The following is a 24,793-nucleotide window of genomic DNA, read 5'->3' as shown; positions in this document are numbered from 1 at the left end:
CGAAAGACCATTCCTAAAAAAGCAATTAATCTTGTCTTCATTTGTTAAAATAGAAAACAACATCCCAATACAAATACAAATACACTTCCACTTAACCTAGACAAAAAGGGGGAAGAGGAGGGAAGCAACCAGAAAACTGCATTTAATAAGGTATATGATTCCACCATAGAACAAAGCCCTTATTATATTCCCTTTGCACTAAAATGCAGGAATCATAAACAGGAGGAGGGTTCTATATATCAGATTCATAAAGGAAAGAAAAAGGAAACAAATAAAGCAGAATTTATTTTTGATGACAGCAACTGACCCAAAAGAATATTGGTTTTATTTTTATTTTATTTTATTTTACATTTGATTACCAGAAGAGTCTGACTGGGCATAATACCCTTTTTCAGCAGAGGCCTGAGGAGAAAAGCTTGAATGTTACTAGATAAGTGTTAGTAGAAAAATAATTTAATACAATGAAGATAAAAACAATAATATCAGCAAAAACATTCATAGTTTTAAAATGACTGAAAACAGGGTACACTGATCAAGTGTAAATAACATGACAAATAGTTACAATGATACTAGAAGACAATAGTAGTGGTAAGCTGGACAAGTGAGAAACATTACAAGTGGATACATGTTCCAAGAGTACAATAGTAGTGGATAGGGAGATTGTATACAATAAGAGTGCACTGGGGATACAGAGACTTATATACAGATAGCATAGTGAAGCTGAAGCTTAGATGTCAGCTACTTCTTAACTGTGCTATGGTAGTATGCAGGGATGTAATTCAAATTTTTGAAACAGCTAGTGTCATAGATAGGACTATCCCTGCCCATTGCATCTACATGCCCATGAATTTGTGAAATGAGCTTTGGTATGATGCTTGAAGCCTTTTAAGTTAGTTATATTTCTGATTGTCAGTGGAAGAGAATTCCACAGTTTGGCAGTGTAATGGGAGTATAGTGAGTCACCTGAGCTATTTTTACTTCTGGTTACTTCTACTAGAGATTTGTTGTTGGATCTTAGTGGACGGGTACTTGTGTGGGGGTTGAGAAGGCCTTGTAAAGCCGGAATTTTAACAGCAGTATAAAGCATTTGGTGGGCAGTACAGAGTTGTGTAAGAATGAGTTGGTGCGGTGATTCTAACCAAGATAATTGCTTTAGGGCCTTACAATGATGGGTTCTAGGAGGACAGCTAGTGGCAGATTTTGCTATAGCAGGCATCTAGCTTGCTTAGGTCTGATTTGGAGAGGTTGGTAAGGATGGGTGAGGCATAGAGTAAAGTTGACAGAAGGTGAGCTCTGGCTTTGGTGATTCTGGAGTTTGGGGTCAGATAATTTTTGCATCTGTATAGGGTGCCTATTTTCTTGTGAACTTTTTTAACAGTCTGTGCAATGTGAAGGTTGAACTTCAGGTTTTGATCAATAATAATCCCAAGAAGTTTGGTGGATGGTACAGGTTATATTATGGTCTTGTTGCTGGATATGATATCAAAGTAAGTGGTTTGGATATTGAGTTTAGTGGTGTAGAATAGAACAAGTTTGGTTTTATTTGGGTTCAGGAATAATTGGGCATCTGCCAACCATGATTCAATGGTAGTGAAGGATGTTTGGGTTTTAAGTTTTGAAGTTGTGCTAGACTTGAGGCAGAACATACGGCAGTGGAGTCGTCTGCATACTGTATTAGGGTGACTGGCATTATAGCATTGTAGAGATTATTTGTAAATGGGTTAAAAAGGAGGGAGCCAAGAATGGTCCCTTGGGGCATGCCTGTTGTTACTGGTAGTAAGGGAGAAAGAGCTTTGTCCCACTGTACTGCTTGTTGCCGATTGGTGAGATAGTTCTGAACCCAAGCTAATGTGGTCTGGCTTAGATTTAGTTTTGATAGGGCAGTTAGAAGTTTGTTATGAAAGACTATGTCGAATGCTTTTGGTAAGTCTAAAAACATTGCTGATACTAGATTGCCTTTATTTCTAAGTAAGTTGATGGTATTAGTGAAGCTAATGAGGGCTGTGGTTGTACTATGATGGAGACGAAAGACGTGCTGAGTGTCTGTAAGTAATTTATTGTGAAGTAGATGGATAAATAATTTGGTATGAACACACCTTTCTAGAATTTTAGATAGAGGGGCTAGGATTGCTCTAGGATGATAATTTGAGAAGTCAGTGGAGGGCCCTCCTTTGTGCAGGGGTATGATGTGTGCAGTCTTCCAGAGGGTAGGGATGTACTGCTCAGATATGGAGTGATTAATTAGTAGGGAAACTGGCTAGGAGATGGCTTCAGTTGCTATCTTTAAGTATGTTGTTGGTAGGTTGTCTGCAGCTAGGGTTGTAGGTTTTAGCCTGAGCAAGTATTTGTATATGGTATATGTTGGGACTGGGGTTAGGGAGTAGGTGTTATCATCTAGCAGTGTGGTTAGGTTAATGGGCTGTGATTGGGAGTTTTGATCAGTAAGTATTTTGATAGAGTCAGTGAAGTACTTATTAAACTGGGTAGCGATGCATTCTAAGGGGTTACCTGTTTTTGGTTGAGGGGTCTTAGTTTGACCTGGATGTAGTATTTTATTTAAAGTGGACCAGAATTTTTGAGGATTATGTTGGTATTTGGCTTGTAGGCTGGTATAATAATTATTTTTATCAAGTAATATCTGGGTTTTGGCTTTGTTTCTAAGGTGGAAGTACTTCTGATGAGTGGCTATAGATTTTATGTGGGACCATTCATACCATGCTTTATACCTTTCTTTTAGGAGAGATTTTGTCTGTTTGGGGAGCCAAGGGGAGTAATTAGATATTGCTCTTATTCTCCTGATTGGGGCCATGTTATTTAAGATATTTAGAACTCTAGAGTTAAAGTAATCCACTGCATTGTCCAGGGATAGAGTTTTGAGAGGGTTCCAATTGCAAAGCTTTAGGGATGCTATGAAATCTTGAGATTTGAAATTTTTGGTGGTACAAATTTGGTAGGTAGTTGGGTTTTTTGTGGGATTTGCCTGATGACGAATAATGTATGTAGGGAGGTGGTCACTAAGTGAGTCAGGGAGGATCCAGGACTATAGGAAAAGGGGGAATAGTTGGTGAGAATCCAGTCAATGATAGCTTCCTTTTTTGTAGTTTTATCAAATCTTGTCTTTTGAATTAGTTGAGTAAATCCGTAGAGACTGATACAGGTGGTAGGATGTTTAGAGTTGCAGGAGTACCAGTTAATATTGAAGTCCCCTAGTACTATTATCTCTTAGGGGAGGTTGTTGGTGGACCATTGTAGGATGGATTCAAGTTTGTCTGTGTTGTTCCCGGGAGGTATATAGGATCCTATAATGTTTATTTTTTTTATTTTGGTTGAGTTTTATTTGGGCTAAGAGTATTTCTAAGTTAGAGATGTTGGAGGGGTTAAAGTTAACTTTCTCTATTGTAAGATAGTTTTTGAAGAGAAGGGCTATACCACCTCCTCTTTTTGTTTCCCTATCTTGCCTAAGAATGCTATAACCTGTGGGAAGAATTTCATTATCAGGGATATCTGGTTTGTGCCACGTTTCTGCGAGGACTATGTCAGGGGAGTAGAAAGTTAGGTTTGCATGAAGTTTCTGTATTTTGTTTACTATGCTTCTAATGTTTAGGTTCATTATGAGTAGGTCATTACTTTTCTGGGGATATTAGTAGATTGGCTTTGAGCATTATTAGTGTTGTTCTGAGTTGGAGAGGGTCCAGGGTTAGGGTGGATGTCACCACTAAGGCTGAGTAGAAAGGCTGTTAGATAGTTGAACTTTATGCTTTTGAGTAATAGTTTATTGTATTGTATGGTTGTGTGTAGAGTATTACCTTGGTGGAGCCATTTGAGGGAGCAAGATCTAAGACTGTATAGTTATAGATAGCTGGGTTAATGGCAAATGTAGTTGGTTTCACTCTAAAGAGATTATATGGGATTTAGAAGTGGGAGTAGTAGGAGTATAGGAGTATGTGTGATATGATGTAAGGTAGGTCAGGATAGTGAGAGTAAAAATTGCTAGGCAATGAAAGATGAGCATGTTGGGGTAGAAAGTGAGTCAGAGTGGAAAGAATGAGAGGGGTGTGACTTAAATGGTAAGTGTGTTGTGAATGGGTAAGGGGAGGGGTTTCTAGGAGGGAAGACAAGATTGCTAGAGCCTTAATTACTATGGGCGGTGCTTAAAGGTGTGAGCCGTGATTAAGTAGTTGGTAAGAGTGATGAGGAATTCTGATTGGGTTGTTGAGGTAGTGTGCGTGGATGGATTGAAATCATCATCCTTAACTGCCATCTGAATCCCCACAAAAAAATTGCAATTGCCTCTATCTACCTTCCTCCTGGAAACAATCTGCCCATTCTTGAAAACATCCTATCCTGGTTCTCCCACAACATACCATATGAGACACTTATCCTTTGTGATGTCAACATTGATTGGTCCAAACTCACAACTGACTCCCCTCAACTCAGTATCCACCTACACGGCTTTCACCAACTTATAACATCTCCCACTTGCTTCCATAAAAATTCCACTTCCAGCTCCATCATAGACTGGATCCTTACCAATTCCCCTCACAAATACCACAATCCCACCACCTTACCTGACTCGCTCAGTGATCATCTCCCTACCACCATCTTAAAACACTACTCCCATATTCCTAAACCCCACCTTATCAAAGACTGTCGAAAACTATCGACTTTCAATTCATCCCAATTTAACTCCATTCTCCACAACATAGATTGGTCCATCCTAAAACACCTCCCCTTAAACAATGCTGTAAACACTTTCAATAACATCTTCATCTCTAAACTCCTTAGCTCCCTCTAGGAAGATCAGAGTAAAATCAAATCATGCTCCCTGGCTCTCACAAAAAGACTAGGCCCCTTATGAAACAAAGAGATTGTACTTGAAAACCTGGACTAAAACTAAACAACCACCTTTTCTTAAAAAATACAGGCAACCGAGGAACCTTGCAAAAAATCATACAACTAATGACAAAAAGTTATACTATAGCTTAACAAAAATCCAGTCCTCGAAAATTTTGGTCAGCTCTCAACAACATCCTCTATCCTGGAAAGCCATCTAATCCCTCCCCCCCATACCCTAACTCTTCCTCTCAGGAAACAGCTACCCTCCTGAATAAACACTTTACCTCTTCCATCCAAAATCTGGTAACCTCTAAGCCAAACTCTACTTCGACACGCACCCCTCCAAGTCCCACTAACACAATTTTGTTTTCTTTTGAGCCAGTTCCCATTATTTACATTAAATCTCTACTACTCAAGCTAAAACCTTGCTCTCCTTCCACTGACAATCTATCTCCTACATTCCTTAAACTTGCTGCTGACTCAATTGCCTATCCTATATCTATACTAATTAATCAATCTATTCTGGAATCAACTGTCCCCACCCTTTGGAAATCTTTCTTCACTATCCCTCTTCATAAAGGTGGAAACTCCACTGAGCCCTCAAACTACCGACCCATTGCCATTCTGCCCCCCCCCCCTCCAAGATATTAGAAAAATGTATTCATTCACGGCTTCTCAATCACCTCCTCACACACCACTTACTTACCCCTACCCAACATGGAATTCGTCCTCACCACAGCACCACCACTGCCCTCCTCTCCTTCACTCATATCATTGCAGAGGCCCTAGACAACAATAAACTCATTTCCTGTCTCTTCCTAGATCTCTCCAAAGCCTTCGATACTGTCTCTCATCCTCTACTACTATCCAAACTCGCAAATCTCCACCTATCCCCCTCTGCACTTGCCTGGTTTCATAGTTACTTATCTGGCAGGGAACAATCTGTCAAATGGCTCTCATCCTCCTCACCTTTCCTTCCCATCTCCACTGTTGTTCCCCAAGGCTCCATCTTGGAACCCCTTTTGTTTAACATCTTCACCAATTATCTTTACACCTCATGCAAAGAATCCTCCCTTATTCAGTATGCCGATGACTCCACACTTATATCCATCTCAAATAACATTCCTGAACTACACTCCCTGACACAACAGGCCCTACTATCCACTGAACAATGGCTCTCTCACAGTCTATTGATACTAAATCCTAAAAAGACCAAACTCCTACTCTTCCTTTCCCGTTCTCTTTCTTATCACAGAACCTCCTTTCTTATTACATCTTCTAACAATACAAACATCCAACCTGACACCCACACAAAACAACTAAGGGTCATTATCGATGATAAACTAAAGTTCAACCTACACATACCCCAATGTATAAAAAAAAAAAAAAAAACAGAAACTAGGTCTGCTATATCGGAACAAAAAATTCCTAACCCCTGAATCTAGACTTACCCTGGGCCAGGCACTCCTCCTCCCCTCCCTCTTTTACACCACCCCATTTCTTACCAATATCCAGGCCTCCACTCTAAACAAACTCCAACAGACTTACCATAAAATAGCCAGATTCATTACTAACTCCCCATACAACTCACACCACTTCATTTCTTTAAACTCTCTTCAATGGCTTGAACTTCCCCAATTTCTGCTATCTTATCAATTTCATATGCTACTCTCTATTCTTTATAAACCCTCCTTCTGTCCATCTCTATCTTCCTTAGTCTCCATCTACATCCCATCCCGGACCCTCCGTACTTCTAATCAACAATTACTTGATATCTACCACCCAAAAAGGTCAGTAGGCAAACTACTCTATAAACACTCCCTTGCCCATGCCTGGAACAAACTTCCCCTTGACTTACGTTCAATCTCTTACGCCTCACACTTTAAAAATGAACTAAAAGCTTATTTTCTCAATTCCAGAACCTTCCCTTGCCATGACCCTACCTAGTCTTCCTTCCCTTTATGTACCCTCAAAAGAACCATACTTAGTACCTCATTACACATCTCTCTCCAATGTGTCTACTATGCATTTGCATAATTTTATATAAACAAAACTTTTTATTGTTGACCTATTGAACTTATATCAGTGTAAAATTGTTACTTAGCTTCTTTTTAATGCAACTTTAACTTTATGCACATAACCCAACATATGTGGATCTTTTTGCTATAACTGCTATTATATCAATATTGTTTAAAATTATACTTGTTTAAAATGTACTACTGGAGCTTTTCTCCTCTGGTCTCCACTGAAAATGGGCCACAAGCCCAGTTGGACAAACCCAGTTAACAAATGTCAATAAATAAATAAATGGAATTGTACAGGGGGTGGGTTGGAATGGGGGTAGTGTAAAGGAGCAGAGCGGGATGCACTCGGGGGATACTAAGCAGCAAATGCTACAAAGAAACCAATCTACAAACCCAATTTCAGGTGTGTCCTTGCTGGAAAAATAGCTAGTTTGAGGCTGACAAGAAGAGGCAGTTAAAGTAACCTTATTGCCTCTCGTTTACAGGTACCTAAATGCAGTGAAACTACTAAATTTCCTTGTTTTCCTTTACTTTTTTTTATTTTTTAGAGCTTTTTGTTTTTTTCTTTCCTGGTTTACTAAAGGAGTCATCTTTCTTAGCAGAAACACTGGACACTGAAACCCCAGTGTCTGTACTGGCTGGGATAGAGACAGTTCTTTACATCACGTTACAGACTCATTACAGACTAATTATTGATAAATATTGCTTTTTATGCAGATTGTCGAACAAAAAATGTCTATTTTTGCTATTGTACTACCTGCTTCTCATTTTACATAGGGAAAATGAACAGGGTGTTTAAGGATAGAATACTTGAACACCTTAGGGATATCAGGAATGTTAAAGAAACCAGTGCACTATCACTACATGTAGCTAAAGAGGGTAAAGAACATAAATTTAGTTTTATGGTACTAGAGATTCTGCATAGTACCAAGAGAGGAGGTGACATAAATAATAGAACATAATCTAGTGAACAGAAATGGATTTTGCACTTTCAAGCTGACAAACCTCCTGGTTTAAACAACAGAGTTTCCCTGAAACCCTTCCTTAAAGCACAGTCATTAAAGCATTGATCTCTCTTCTAATATTTTATCATATAGATTTCAATAGTCCATGTTTTATTATTTTTCACTATTGTAATTGTTACTATTATTAAGTACATATTGTTAATTGTCTGTTTTTATTTAATTTTTTAAAGATTTATATATTCTACAGATGTATTTTATCACATGGCTTTTAGCTATGATGCACATTTTATCTGATTTTTGATTGGATGTTTTAATGTTTAAAAATGTAACTGTTATTCTATCTTTGTTTGGTCTGATGAAGCGGGTGTTATTCCGAGAAAGCGCTTACCTTACTACAATAAAGCAATAAAATAAAACCAAAGAAGTGGAACCCGAGTGGTAAGTCCTCCGTTGCTAAATGAAGATAAAACAAGACAATAAAATGCAGGCATCAAAAAAGTCCAAGCTGAATAGTGAAAGTGCTTACCTCTTGTCGACTACAATAAAGGAGTTTATATACTTTTATACACAACTGGGACATTTTTGATGCCTGCATTTTGACCTGTTCTAGTTTGAGTTTTTTGTGTGGATTCCCTGATTTTATATATGCCTGGCTCCATCCATTGCTAGTTGTTCATTTTATTGTCCTATTACTACAATAAAGGACATATTGATTTTCACTGCTGTGTGGAACCAGATTATTTTTCTTTTTCTTGTACTCTTTGGTTTTTGCATCTGGTTCCTTAGTTGGTTCAAGGACTGTTTTCGTTTGGTTCATTACAGACTAACCCTGAGGATCTGGGTGACCTCCAGGTAAGCCAACTAAAGCAATGGGAAGATGACATTTTATGTAGAAAGGAGGAAAATAGAACTGTAGGGGAAGAAGCTAAACAAAATGTTCCCAAGTCTAATCCATGCTTCCAGCTTCAAAATGACTTCTTGCAGAGAGTAAGGACAGAGAGGAAGTAGTATGTCAACTATTACTGGCCAGACCTTTCAGAAGCCTAGTGATAATGCTATCACATAGTAATACACTAAGAGGACATTTAGGAATGGACAACAGCAAAGCAGAGATCCTACCAATATTTTACAGGTCACAAAATAATGAAAGAAGTTGAAAACTTTTATTGGATATCTTGAATGCCAGAGGTCAGTCTTTTAGCCACATTTAAAAAATCTTTGATCCCAATGTCTATAATAAAAGTGCTATGGATTTCATAACATTTTGGCTATTTTGGACTATGCAACTAAGTACCTGTGTCTATCACCTCACATAAGGCTACTGCTGAACAGCAGACAACCATAGTTTATTGCTATACATTTAAGGCATTCAGCCCTGTAGCAGCCTGCCATACTGATGATTGATTTAAGCTGTGTAAGCTGTAAATCACAAAGAAAAAAATTACCAAGGAACCACTGAATACTAAAGTTTAATAATAGAACACAGTTAAACTGCTATATCTGTTTAGGTTTGCATATTACATTCAGCTCACAGCTTAAGGAGAGTATGGAGTCGTGAAGACACAGCTAGATGGTGTTTTTATATTTTTACTCACCCTATCCAATATGTTGCCTTAGTATCTAAACAGCATATCTCTACATCCCCACCTTCTATCATTCTGGTTCTGTTGAATAAAACTTAATTCTACCAATAAAGCATAGTGTAATTTTATTTCTCAGCTGTGTCCTTTTTCTACTGGAGTTGCACACAGTTATTCTACTAGATTTTCACACACTTATTGTATGTCCCACTCTATTTTCTCTTCTAACTAATTGTTTTTGTTGGTGCCCATAGTCCTTGGAGGACTTGCCCTGCTACACTCAACCTCCTTATGCTCAGGATTGCTTTGGTCCCATACCTCTCCTTTCATTTATATATCTCTTTTCTCACCCCTACTTCTGTCTGCCTATACCATCTCTTCTACCTATCCATGCTTCTAAACCTTCTACTCTATATCATCTCCTCCACCTGTCCATGCTCCTAAACCTACTACCCTATATCATCTCCTCCATCTATCCATGCTCCTAAACCTACTCCTCTATTCTATCTCCCCTACCTATCCATGCTCCTAAACCTACTCCTGTATACCATCTCCTCTACCTATCCATGGCCCTAAACCTACTACTCTATAGCTATCCATGCTCCTAAACCTACTACCCTATATCATCTCTTCTACTGTTACCATGACTGCCTTCATCATATTTCACTATATTAATCCAAACATTACACTACAACTTCCTCCTTACCTACTAAATTATCACATCTCCACTACCTTTTACCTCTACCTATCATACTTCAAACTCCACACCCACACTCTAATCCACTCCAATCTAAATGGGACTTTAGTCCTCCTTTCACTAACCTTTCTGCTCTTCGAAAAGTGACATCTACTTATGATATATTTTTTCATACATAAACCAAACACAAAGCCTGCACATTCGTTGTCATTGCCTGATTTGGAAAACATAGCTTTCACTTTTGTTGTCAACTTAGTCCCATCATTTCTACACACTATGGTTCTTCACATAATGTTAATTATTCATTTTATACTGTCACACATCTCATCTTGCAATCTTCAGCTTTATACTATATTCCTACATTAAACTTTCAAGCATCATGAATAAACACAACCCGCATTCCCCTCCCCATATCACCTAGCCACCATAATATCTCCTACATTGATTTCTTCAAGCAGATTTATCCAAAACATAAATCCACATAGCCTAAATTAAACATAACAAATTCAAAACAAAACTTCTGCATCCCTTATTGTAGTACTTGCACCCCCCCCCACACACACACACACATACACACACAATTTACACCCACAAAGAGGACATCATTTTTAGATCTCAGATTTCTAACAAAGTAGAAGGATTTCACATACACTTTTGTCACTACTGAAAAATGGCAAAAAGCAAACACTGAAGACGAAGAAATTTGTCCACCAGGTTATAACATCATACAGCAGATTGTGGGTATTGCAGTTATTTATCCTGACGTATTAGAATACTCTGCCTTCACTCAGACTTCCCCTCCATTCAGCAAAGCAGACCTTCTGATTTCCTTCTTCAAGTGTATACATCATTGCAATATAGACCCCCACCAGGAAATATGTCTTCAGTTAAATATATCTTGTCCTGAGAAGCTGCCAATATCCCTCATGAAGCTATCATTTTAGAATACAGACTAGTACTCACTCCCTTGCTATCGCTAAATAATAAAGAGCTCATGAAGAAAGGGGATGACGCACTGGAAGCATGTCTACAGGAATAAAACAGCAAAACCATTATAACGTAAGAGAACTTTGCATTCAAGCCAAATACAAAATAAAATCAGATGAAAAGAAGGAAATCCATACCATCAAAACAATCTACAACCTTTCTGGACATCTGTAAAGAATCTTAACACAAGTAGAATTGTCTCACCTAACATCCGCCTAAATGTCAATTTAGTACACACTTCATAGAAACAGTAACCTCATTAATTAAAGACAAAACTAGTAGCAACCCCAGTCATAGCACCAATCGGACAAACATACAGTCACTTTTTCCTGAAACCAACCTCGACTTTCACAAACAAAACTAGACTACCCTAGCCATTGACAATTTCACAGCAGAATACGTAAAATTGCTTTTGATGATCAGGTCTGCCCAATATCTATACTAATAACGGATTCATCCAGAAATATGTTGTACCCGTCCTCTAAAACAAAAATTCTATATACAAGCCTTAAATTAAGGCAGAACACACTTTGACTTGTCTAAGTATAGATCCATTGCTATTCTGCTTCCTGTATGCAAAATTGTGGAAAAATGTGTACATACAGAACTGCTCGGTTATCTTCACCATCTCAGCATGGCTTTTGCCCAAATCATAGTACAACTGCTTCTCTGCTGTGTTTTGTCATTGCAATTAATGACAACAGAAATGATAACAGTTTGGATTCCCTTACAGTTTTTTGATTTATCTAAAGCCTTCAACATTGTCTCTCACTGAAAACTCCAAAGAAAAACTATGTACACTTGGTCTTTCTTAGGCCTCCTGCTCTTGGTTTCACAAGTATCTGTCCAACAGATTCTGAGTGGTAAAGTGGCTAATGGAATACTCGTCTTTCCTTCCAGTGTCTGTTGCAGTCCCCCAAGGATCTGTATTAGACCCCCCCCCTAATGCTTAATATATTTATAAACTGTAGTGTGCTGCTAAACATGCTACCTTGATCCAGTATGCTGATGATCCCACTCCCATCTGTTCAGCCCACAACTAAATTGCAGCAGTTTAACCAAGAATCCTTGTAGAATCCTAGATATATATATATATATATATATATATATATATATATATATATATATATATATATATATATATATACACACACACACACACACACATATATATATATATATATATATATATATACGTATATATATATATATGTATATATATATATATATATATATATATATATATATATGTATATATATCCGATTCTACTGAATCCTGGACAGACAACTTTCAGCTACCACGAAGCCCCCCCCCCCAAAATAAAAAGTACTGCTATTTACACCTATGTCCCAGTGTAAAACCAAACACTCTTTGTAACCAATTCATCAAGTGATTTAAAATTTGAAGCAGTACTACAAACAAAACTGCTTGGCATCATAATATCAAAACTGACATCCTCATTCAACAGACCATCAAAAAGACCCATCAAATCATTGGCCTAATTTTGTAGAGCTAAACATTATCTTACAGATAGTGCTTGCTCTCCATTTCTTAGGAAACTGCAAACTACTTGAAACATGATGCTTTAATAATGCTGGAACAAAGTAGCATAATTTGCTGCCAGACCTTACAAGCCTCATCACTGCACAAACCTTAAACATCGTAACTGGATTGAGCTGTCCACTAACTTACTTATATTCAGGTAGTTCAAAATCTTATATATAAATCCAATCAGTGCCCTACTTTAAAGAATATTTCACAGCACTACTCCCCAGTTAGAGCCTTACACTCAAAACACAAACTGCTGCTTATCACCAGGAAATCGTACAATGCAGCTGGAGATGCGCACTCTCCTGAACCATGTCTGCAAAATTTAGTACTCTATCTCTGTCCCACTGAGATGTATAAACAACATGCATGCTTACAAATGTATAGAAAAACAGCACCTGAAAGAATGTTGGCTCTGGCCCTGTTCATCTGTGGAATAAAACCCTCCCTCTCTTGAACAGTGTGTGTGTGTGTGTGTGTGTGTGTGTGTGTGTGTGTGTGTGTGTGTGTGTGTGTGTGTGTGTGTGTGTGTGTGTGTGTGTGTGTGTGCGAGCGTGCGAGCGTGCACAATTGTTTATATGTGGAAGTGTATTGCTAAATCTTTCACGTATTATCTTACTTCTGAATCCCTTCCTCCTCCTCTCAACTCAGATGACTAACTATAGGTTATTTACACAAGAGGCTAAAAGTGGCTAATCTCAGCTATGAACTGTAGATCACCTTTTCTTCCAACTGCCACCATTGCATCTTTTAGGATGGTTGCTACTTCCACTGCATTATATATTTTATTCTCATTTTCTATTCCAGAGAAAGTTATGTACCAACCTTGTGCAAGGCAACCATTGTCTTACATCTCCATTAGCTCCATGCCTCAAAACATGTTATGAATAGTTTCTGGCTAATTATATCTTCTCACAACTAGCTAAGATAGTAGAAAAAGTTATCTGCACTTATTGGGTTTTCTTCCTTTTCACATGCTACTAACTCACTACACCCACATGACTTCCAACAGGACATAATGGTAATATGGCACACATTAGATTCACCAACCTACATTCTTTTCATTTATTAGCAAGGGGAAACTGACACAGTGCTCTTTTGCTTCACCTGTTTGAGGCCTTTCACAAGATCTGTCATTTAGAGCTGTTTAATGGTCTTTCAACTCTAATCCAACTTCTGGCTTGAATTAGCAATTGTGTACACTCCGATGTTTAGATAGCTATCACAAATAGCTCAAATCTCTGTCTCTCTCTCTCTCTCCCTAATGTGAGCTACCCAGGGAACTGTGCTAATTCCTGTTCTAACCCTTCTCCACATTTGAATAACCCCCTGGAAGAATCATGGAGGAAGTAACATCATCTAATGCTGTGATAATATTGTACTCTACCATTTTCTGTCACATAAGACATTTGTATTCTAAGTAACTACTGGAACTAGTTTCCAGAACAAATGCAGCTATTTTATTTTGCTGAGTAGCAATAACAGTAAATGACCTTAATTAATGATAATTAGTGACTAATGATTAATGACCTTATTAATAATACTTTCCTTTAAATTCTTAGACACAAGGGTGATCATCTGAAAAAGTCTCCTTTTACAAAAATCTAGATGTCTCGCTTCACCTGCGCGTTACCTTCTTTGAGCATGTTATTAATGAAGACACAAGTGCCTAATGAAATAATTGCCTGATGACTGACTGCAGAATAAAATTAGCAGTACCCATTTTTTTGCCTCGTGCTTTTCCAATTAGGTCTCATTACATCTTGTCTATAACAAGAGTCTGACATACTTACTGTCCTTTGTCACTATGAACACAAGAAGTTGTGTGCGTGTTATCATAGTATGGTGCTATCAATTCAACAGTGGTCAGAAACACACTGCAATCTTAGCCACCTGAAAAATAGTCACATCAGAGATCTTTCCAGGATTTTACATCCTAGTATCGCTTTTCTTGTCCTTAGATTATTTCATTTTATTTTCATACATTTTCTAACAAGTGTCCCTTTTCGTGGGTGACCCAGTAGCATTGTCTGCTGAATTGACATGATCATCCTCACACAGGATATCAATGGAGATGGATGGAATCCAAACCTATACCTTTGACTACAGGATGTAGATCATTAACACCTCACAGCTTGAATCCTCTGTGCAAACCAGAGACTTCAATACTTTACAATTCCCAGACTTATAACTCTTCTGAGTATACAGCAAAAGCTTGATTGCTACTGGGTTGCAGAACATGGTAGCACTATAGCTAAAAAAATTCTCCCTCTGTTCTCTTCTTAAGGAACATCTGAAATCTCTTTAAATTTTTTTTCGTAAATGTACTTGCTACAGAATTGTTTAGTAACATGTCTCTTTACCATACTCAGCCCTATATATTTCATGCAGCTGCTATTACTTGATTCTGCCTTGTTCTGTTTTTCCTCCTATTCCCTTTCTTTCTTACCTTTTAGCAAATGTTATGTCTTTCTAACTTTCTTACCCTGATATACTATCTGAACCTTTCTTTGGTTACTTTGCCTTTTTAATCCAGTTTGCCATCCTTTGTACACCTAGTTCTATAGTTCTACATCCATATGTTTCTTATTTATGCTTTCTCTGTCTGCTTTTCCCTGCCTGCATATGTTTAGTGCTATGAATCATATGTACATCATGTAACTAGTATGTGCTTTTTCTACACATCTTAACTGTGTGAATATGTCACTTGCTCTGCAGTCAAACACTGCTGTGGTAGACCACCTCCACAGAATGCTAATAACCACATATATGAAGTGTACCTTTTTCTGCACTCTGTGTGTTTAAATGTTATTGCACATATCATTCACTGTATCACTTTCTGTTCTTTGTAGTTTTACTTGTATTACAGGGTCTTCTGTATCTCTGTACCCCTAGTTTGTGCTTTAAAAGGGCCTTTGACAAGTGGGCATCCAAGTTATTAAAAATAATAAATGATAAACCAAAGGCCTTATTAAATTTTCTTTTTTTTAAACAATTTTATTGATTTTAAAGAGATAAGTATAAACAGTTACATATTCTTTTAACATAAAAATATTTACAAATCAAAAGATGTTCACATAGGCATTCACATAACAATGTTTAACAAATAAAATAAAATTACTAAAACTATTTACAAAGACATCTGTTGAATATCATTATGTTGACTAGTATTTGATTTTTCCATATATATATATATATATATATATATATATATATATATATATATAAAACACATAGGTTGAAATTTATAAAACACATAGGTTGAAATTTAATTTATGTTATCGTTGTCAATCTCTTTTCAACAAATTCTGTAAACTAACCCATAAGTGATAGTTATACATTTTTCTAGATGTTCTAGATGTCATAGTTGCAATCTGTAATTGACAAACTTCCATTATAATTTTCTATAAATCATTATAGGAAGGAGAGGACTCAAATATCCAGTTCCTTGTTATAGTTTTCCTGGCTACTGCTAGTATTGCCCAAAGTAAGGAATGTTTAACTTTTTTTACACAACCAGGTATTGGTGTATTGAAGAGTATTAATGATTTGGTCAAAACAAAATTATCTGTGAATATTGCTTACAGGAATTCATTAATGTTTTTCCAAAATACACTTAAAGCAGGGCAGTCATAAAACATATGGGTCCAATCAATGTTTTTTAATTGTTAATTTTGTTCATTAGTTGAGGAGTTTAGAAGGATCTGTATAAAAATCTCCAGGAATATATTTTCCATTTAAGTAAAAGTGTTGTTTTCCCTGCAGATTCTAATATATTTGTTTTATCTAGATCCCTTGGAAGTGTGTTATTTGTTATATAAAAATAGTTCCAGAAATTAGCTGGACAACAATATGTTTCTTCTCTAATACATCTGTATATAAATGCCATTTTGTCTGACTAAGTTTGTTTATGTTGAATAACTGAATTTAAAAAACTAGTAGTATACTAGTGACCTGTTTATTAGCAGGAGTAATCAGGTCTATCTTATTTTGCAAACATAATCTGAGGGATTGTATGTTAAGTCAAAGGGGTTTGTCTAACTGATATTCACTTATTATCTGATCTACATCCTTAACCCTTTCATCCGTGATTAGTTGGAACCAATACAAAAGACCTTTTTGTTTAAGCAAGGTAATTTTATCTATATCTGAGGATTGTAAGGATTCTTGAGTAAAGACTATTGGGAAAATCGTAAAGAAAAGTTCCTTGGATCTTGTGTGTTTAAATATAAAATTTCTAAAGTTTATTAATATATTATGCAAGTAGCTAAATGAATATTTGGGTATGCTGTGTAACATGTAATCTTTAAGTATCCATAGTATTGGATTGTTTATTAATTCTAATTTGTAAGGTTGTGGTTTCGATATTATAGCATGGCTGAGAATTCCCAAAATATTTTTCATTTGGCCTGATATGATGTGTCTAAATGTTGTGCTATGGATCTAATAATAGCTGCATTAGAATAAAGGTTCAAATCAGGAAAAGCTAAGCCCCCGTTGTTCCAGCTATAAAGGTGGTATCTGAGTGCTATTCTAGGTTTCTTGGGAAACAAAAAAAACTTTAATAGCAGGGAATTGATCTTGTTAATGAAAACTTTATTGGGAAGTATTAAAATAGATTGTATAATATAGAGAATTTTAGGAAGGATTATCATTTGAATGATAGTTAACCTTTCCTCAGTTGTAAATATAATTGTATTCCATTTCGTTAATAAGGTTTGTATGTTTACATAACATGTATTATAATTTAGTTTTGTGATTAATTTAATATCTTTAGCAAGAATGATACCTAAATATGTAATTTGATCTGTGATGTATTTGTTTGTATCTATGTTAATGTTTCTCTTATGATGGTTTGAATAGATAGGTAGGATCTTAGTTTTATTATCATTGAATTTCATTCCAGATATATTTTGAAATGTGTTAACAGCTTCAAATAAGGCTGTTATGGAGGAATTATCTCCTTTAGTAGTGATGAGCACATCATCAGCAAATAACTGAATTTTACAAGTTATTTCATCACTTATTTCTAAACCTATGTTTTTATTTCCTCGTATATCATTAGCCCATGGTTCCATTATAGGAGTAAACAATAAGGGAGATAGAGGGCAGCTTTGCTTTGTTCCCTTAGTGATGGGTATTTGAGTCAATGTGTATGATCCAATTTTGATATAAGCCAGAGTGCCTTTATAAAGGTGTAATAGTAGATTAATAAAATTATCTGAAAAGTTTAAACATTTTAATAATGTGAATAGATAGTCCCAATGTATTGAGTCAAATGCTGAAATAATGTCAAGACTAACCAGAGACAAGTTTTTTTTCTTTCTGTGTGAATAATCAATTAAAATAAGAGACTGTTTGATGTTCTCATATGTACTTCTATTCGTTACAAAGCCTGTTTGGTCATCATTAATTAACTGGGGTAAAAAAAATTTATAACCTGTCAGCATATATATTCATAAACATTTTGTAGTCAATATTTAAAAGAGTTATGGGCCTATATGAGGTACATAATTTAGGATCTTTACTAGATTTTAGAATGAGCAAAATAAAGGTATATTTCCAAGATGGAGGCAAAATAATGTCATTCTGGGCTATAAGAAATATGTTGCGTAGTAAAGAAATAGCTGTATTAGGCATAATTTTATACAATTCAGGAATGATGTCATCATTGCCTGGTGCTTTGTTCTGTTTAAGTTTATTAATTTGAGTTTGTATGTCCACTAAGGAGATCTGTTTGTCCATGATTTCTGACTGTAAATTAACAATTTCTACTTAGGCTCATAGGATCATAGCAGTTTACTAGGCTATCGACCCGAAGGTTATTTCAAGCCTAGCCATTTCATCCCAATGTAATACCATAGATACTCTAGTCAATACCCAGGATTGTATTTAATGACTGCCCATGTCCAGGAGGAGTTGTGGGCACTGTCCCTGGTAAGAATTTACAGTGCCAAACCAAAACAAAAGACAAAAAAACACATGCAAGGTTACACAGATTACAACAAATCCAGCTCAAACAACTTGAAACTCAATATTAGCACCCTTGTTCTACCCTACAATAAAACATCCTCAGATGAAGTGAACCAAACACACACTGCTCAAACACAACTGTCATGTGACAACTTTTCTAACTTAGCTTTGAGAGAGATGGCAAGCATGTCTGACTAGGAACATGGCAAATGAGATCTGGAGTATCTGAGAGGGGCATTGTGTAGTTTGTTGAGTTTGGCATACAAGTTCTTTTTAATGTATTGTTTTATTTTATCTATTGGTTAAATGATCTGAGAAGTTTGATTAATTGTGTGAAAATGATGTCTAAATTCATCTATTATGTCATGTATATTATAAACGTTTTTCTTTTTTCTTAACAAGTATATTTCTTTAATATGATCGTCAATTCTTTTTGTTTTATTTGCAAGGTTGGTTAAATGTTTCGGGTTTACTGAATAGGCTAGGAATTTAAATTCCTCTAAGGAAATCATAGTCTTATGATGTAAGATTGCACTATATTCCTCCTTAGTTTTATTTATTTCATCTCTGATATTTTTAGGAGTGAACTTGTCATTAACTTTGAGGTGTAATCTATCTAGTTTGTCTTGCATTTTTTTTAAATCTTCGTCCCAGGACTTCCTTTTGTTATAGTACCATTTATTTATCTGTCCATATAAGTAAGCTTTTACTGCATCCCATACATAAATGTCATGAGAGTTAGATTGGTTTTTATAAAATTTTTTGTTTCTTCTTCAAAAAATGTTTGAAATTCTTTTAATTGAGTTAGATATGCAGTTATTCTTCTTATGAGTCATTGGGGTATCATTTAAATTAAGCTCAAATATAATTGTATCTGAAATAGGGCAAGGCACAATCTTGGTGTTTATTAAATCATTTATTTGAATGGATATAACTACCCTATCTATTCTAGAGTATGATTTGAATCTATTAGAATAGAATGTAAACTGAGGTGAGCTCAAGTCTGTATAGTCATGTATATCTTTTAGATGATATGTATCCATAAATTGTATCAGTTGTTTAGCTTGTGAGGTTATCTTCCTTTTCTCTGAAGTGCTAGAGTCCTTTTCATTTAAAACACGATTAAAGTCCCCTGCCATAATAATATTACCCTTAGAATGAGATACAATTTGGTTCAATTGTTGTTTAATGGTACTGGTTCCAATACCTGGTAACCAATAGTTATTTACTAAAGTGAAAAGTTTTGTATTTATATTTTATTTTTGACCTGATAAGATTTAATAATTCTAGGTAAAGGGAGAATTCTGTTCCAGGGAATTGCTGCTCCTCTTTTCGTTTTAGAATGTTCAGAACTGGCAATAACTATATATTTATTAGTGTTTAAAAAGTTAATATTTTCTTTTAAAAGATGTGTTTCTTGTAAAAATATTATGTTTGGTTTGTGTATAGTTAAGTATTTAAATAAACTTCCTCTTTTAATAGGGTTATTCAGACCATTTATGTTGATTGATAAACCTTTTAGTGTGGTCACGATAGCTTTATAAATGAGTAAGGGGTTCTTGTGATTTGTGTGTTATCTTGAATATATTTTATATAATCCTCTCCAAAATATTTGTTATATAAATTATAGTCTTGTCTGTTAGTATGAGATACACAGTATGTGTTATACCATTCTTGCAACTTACAATTATATATATTTGAATTAAGATGGATGTCAGGAAAAACTTATTAAGAAAATTAAATGTAGTGTATATGTTATGAAAAAATGGGTTAGCTACCCGCCTGGAGTTGTAAACTCCTTGTCCCAGTGACATCTGTCACTCAGATCAAACCCCTACACAGCAGCAGCAAAACACAGCCTCCACTATACATAGATGTGAGATAGATAAAATAGTAACTCCATATATATTTACATATTCATTAAACAAGTGAAGCAGTTCTGTAATCAGTGTGACTCATCTGGTAACACAAGTAAAGCATAGTATAATCAGTGTAACTCGTCAGTTATTGCTTAAACCAATCTGTCGTTCGAATTTGACCTTTAGACAGCAGCAACAAGACATAGCCTTCATTGTATATAAAAATTAAACAGATGAAATAGTAATTCTGTATATGATTATATATTCCTTAAAACTGGTAAAACAGAGTTATATTCTATGTAACTCCTCTGGTATTGTTAATACCATAAGTATATTTCATGTAAATTATATAACTAAGTATGTCTTAGAATAATATAACATTTGTAAAAAAATGCTCTATCAATAAAAGTCATTCTCTATACTTGTTGAGAGAGGGAAAAAAACAAACAAAAACAACAAGGCATTTTAACTTCTGCTGAATCATATGATATAATAGTTGATTAGTTAATACTCTTTGTTGTCATCAACAGAACACATGACCCTTCTGTGGAATTTAAACCAAGTTAGCATATAAATTCATTGTTATGACATATTATTCTACGTAGCATTCAAAAGAAATGAGTCCGAAGTCTAGTAAAAGCAGCATTCTGATAGTGAAAAATGTCAATTAAAGTAACTACTAGACATTTTAACACAAATGCTATAGTAATCAAAACATATCAATATGAATATCTTTAAAGTGAAAGGTCAAATGACAGTATAAGCACCTATGTTAGAATATGTTATCATGTCTTAAGTAAACTTATTTTAACTCATGCTATTTTCCAACCAGCTGTCAGCCTCTGAATGAAAAATTAGTTATAATTTATAATAGGACTGATTTATCATATTAAGCAAGGCATAGCTTTATAAATAACTTGGCATACATTAGTTCAAGTAAATGCACACTTACTTTTCCCTTTTTTAATTTCCTCTTGAATTTACCATAGACGTGAATAAGAATGACTTAGTATTAAATTTTCTTGAAGTGTTATTGCTACAAAAGGACTCAGATATAACCTTTGTAAGCAGAAAATGTAGAATGTGTGTGTTGTCCAAAACCCGGAAAGCACTCAGAATTTAAGATTTCAGGTCAAGGAAAATACTTTATCATCTCCTTTTCTTGCTGTGTTAGCTAATATGCTAAATTATTTATTTAATGTGAAACCTCATCTAAGAAAATAAAATGTTGTGTACTCAACAGTTTTTACTGCTGTTAGGGTAGACTTTTTAGACTGAGGAGTATTTTTTAAAGGAAGAAGTAACTTGACCCCAATCTGAACAGCACTAGAAAACGTGAATGTGTTTAGTAGGTCTGAATAACAGTCTGAAGCATATTGTGCTGCTGTTAAATGAATGTTATCATAGAAAACAAGTAATTCATTACTACACTGACATAGAGTTTGAGACAGTGCATTGTAATCTCATCCTGCCGTGAGACTAACATCTTCTCCAGTAATTGCATTATTACAGCCTTTTTCAGACAGTTGTTCAGTGTGAGTAAGGGAAAATGTTCTTGTAGTTTCAGTAATAAAAATTTGCCATTACAAGGCATTTGGAACTATATGATATAATCCAGTATTAGGCAAGTCCTGCTATACAGAAATAAATAGTATCTTATTATCTTTAGGTTGTAAACAAAGTGCTTGTTCACTGAATTAACTAATGCATTTTCTGTTTTTCTTCTTCCTTTTTTATTTATATCTACCATTCATATTTTGTTCTTTATAAAAAGTGAAAAAGACATGGTGAAACAGGCTAGGAACATAAATATTGTAGCAGGAAAGCTAATACAAAAATAGATTCAGACTATTACCTTGAGTTATTTAATGCTTACTGGATGTTTAAGAATTTAAAAACTTATTTTCCCAACGTTTTAACTGTTCCCCAAGTCTTGGTTTGCATTTAGAAGAACCAAAGCACTGCCAGCTCAGCTTCCACAGAGTTATGATACCCATTGTCATTTTATGCCTATATTGAGTTTTAACAGATTCATTGCTGTTAAATATATCTATTCAGTTAATCCAGTACAAAACTGGATGGGTACATACCGTAGGAAATGTCATAAAAATATGATGTGGTTTCTAGCTAGACATTGAATGCAAAATAATTTAATCCCACTTAAACCCAGTCCAAAAATATTTGCAAGTTCAGCCTTGGCAATTTTTATTTTTCATTTTGGTAAGAGATTGACCCAATTTTTTATTACCATTTTAGATTCAGTCACCAAAGATAGTACCCCAAGCTGTTTTTGTGGCTTTGAACCATGAAGATGATGTTGATTAAAGACTAATGTTTTACCTCCTAGTCTATAAGCTGAACCCAAAGTTGTAGATTCAATATCAATCTCTATTGAGTCAGTTTATAATATAAACCTGCTTCACAATGTTTTGCAAATTTTACACAATTCTTGTGCCTGGGGCATAGTGAGATTTATCTTTGGAATGTGATATACCTGTCCTTATATATCTGGGTTTTTTTGAACAGTAGGACATTGAACTCATTGTAAAGTTACAGCTATTACTATCATTTTGCTTTGCAAAAGAGTGAAACAAAAATGAAAACAGATACAAAAGAGTAGCTCTTAATTCTGACCCTGTCTTTAACTATAGTGCTGCAGTGGCAAACTGGTAAAAAGTTCTAGTAGCCTGAATGCCAAAGAGCTGTCTTTAGAATATGTATTTATTGTTCTGTAATGGCTCAGGTTCTTCCTGCACATGGACTGTACATATACATCCCAATACATTCATTTATTTTATCAGATCATGCTCCATCAAGAATTGTACGTATGATGTAATAATCACATCCATGACCCAATAAAAGGCCTTGTATTCACAGGCCCCACTACCTGAGGTACCAGTCAATGTTCTGCACCATGTGATAAGAGTCTCATTTGGCTAGAAAAGATTTGCCATGTTTTGATACATCTGCTTTTTCAGTTCAGTCTCAATAATATTCTGGCAACAACAATATCTTTAGTTGAGGAGAACAGTGCTGAAACATAGTGTCATTCATAAAGGGGGTAAAATCAACCACATTACGATCATAGTTACTTAAGGTAATTCCACCACCCCTCTTAAATTAAGACATTTTCATCACAGGTTTTGTTAACACATGCTTCATTATTTTGAGTAACTGCTGATAATATCAATTATATACTCTCAGCTTGTCAGCATTTGTTAGGGTTATATTTTCCATTTGAGTCCAGGGCATACAGAAAATGTGTACTTCATTATGATATGGAAATCATTTGTAAACACTCTTAGATGGTAAAGGATTAAATTGAATATCATATCTGTTCTTTGATAAAATTCACACTTCATAATCTTTTCTGTAAGAAAGAAATACTGTTTCCTTTTTATTAAGCTAAATAGCATGAAGAGTGAATACTTATTTTTCTTTTATCTCAAGAACTAAAGCAGGCTGTAGATAAGAATTGAGTTCTTGACTGAGAAATCTTATTGTTTGATCTTATGTATTTAGGTTTTCAGATATATTTTTGCAAACAATGATCATAAATTACTCCTGGATCTCAGTCTGAGAGAAATATGTAAGAAAGTTGTTGGTAAAACCTTTACCATTTCTGAATAATGTGTGATTTATATAACTTTTTTATTAAGTATTTTATATAACCTGCTTACTGTAGCGTTGACACCATATGTTAAATAGCCACTCTGAAGAATGCAATTGCTCTGTCCTTTTGGGCAGTCATGTTTGTTTATGGAACAGCTGAATAGTTAATAAAAATTATTTCAATATGGCAACACTGTGTCAGTTTAACTCATCAAATTAAGCTTGTGGTTTGTCCTGTGATTTATGTTTTAATGTGATATAAGCACATATTTAGTAAATAGGAACACAGTGAGAGCTCTTAACTGTCCAGTGTATTGTGCAATATGCTTACATCATATTATGGTATTTTACATTATTGTTAATCTTTCCATTTTGGTCAGCCAGTAAGATCCAGTTTGGTATTTATTTCAAGTCTTATCTTAAAACTGTTAATAACATTATTATCTTAAAAAAGTAAAAAAAAAGCAACTTATTATAACTAATTAGTTTCAAATTATTGTAAAACTTACCTGCAGGCACTATCAAGTAACCCATAGTAATGTTAGTTTAACTTAGTGAAAAAGCTAAAAATGTGTTTCTTCAGAAGTAAATAAAAGCAGGAAAATCAAACCTGAGTATTCTTCCTGCCTGCTTCACCTATCATTTTAAACAAACCATTCATTTTGTTTTCCGTGGTTAAAGCCACATTGCATTTTTTTCTGTTTCCATTAA

The 24,793-nt window shown here is 35.1% G+C and overlaps 1 protein-coding gene across 1 annotated transcript in view; it reads left to right on the top strand.

Moving 5' to 3' along the window:
- The window catches only part of RUFY3 (RUN and FYVE domain containing 3), a 1,044,108-nt gene extending 1,019,835 nt beyond the window's left edge, over positions 1-24,273 (top strand). Inside the window, exon 13 of the mRNA XM_044061198.1 lies at positions 22,245-24,273. Within this exon, the coding sequence (XP_043917133.1) occupies positions 22,245-22,311 (67 nt within the window). The 3' untranslated portion in view covers positions 22,312-24,273. The remainder of the gene's footprint in view (positions 1-22,244) is intronic.
- The last annotated feature ends 520 nt before the right edge of the window (positions 24,274-24,793 follow it).

Source organism: Protopterus annectens, chromosome 2.part0 (assembly GCF_019279795.1).
Source record: "Protopterus annectens isolate FY-2018-M chromosome 2.part0, PAN1.0, whole genome shotgun sequence".
Taxonomy (NCBI): Eukaryota; Metazoa; Chordata; order Ceratodontiformes; family Protopteridae; genus Protopterus; species Protopterus annectens.
Note: the sequence above shows the minus strand (reverse complement) of the source record. Positions and strands in the feature narration are given on the sequence as shown.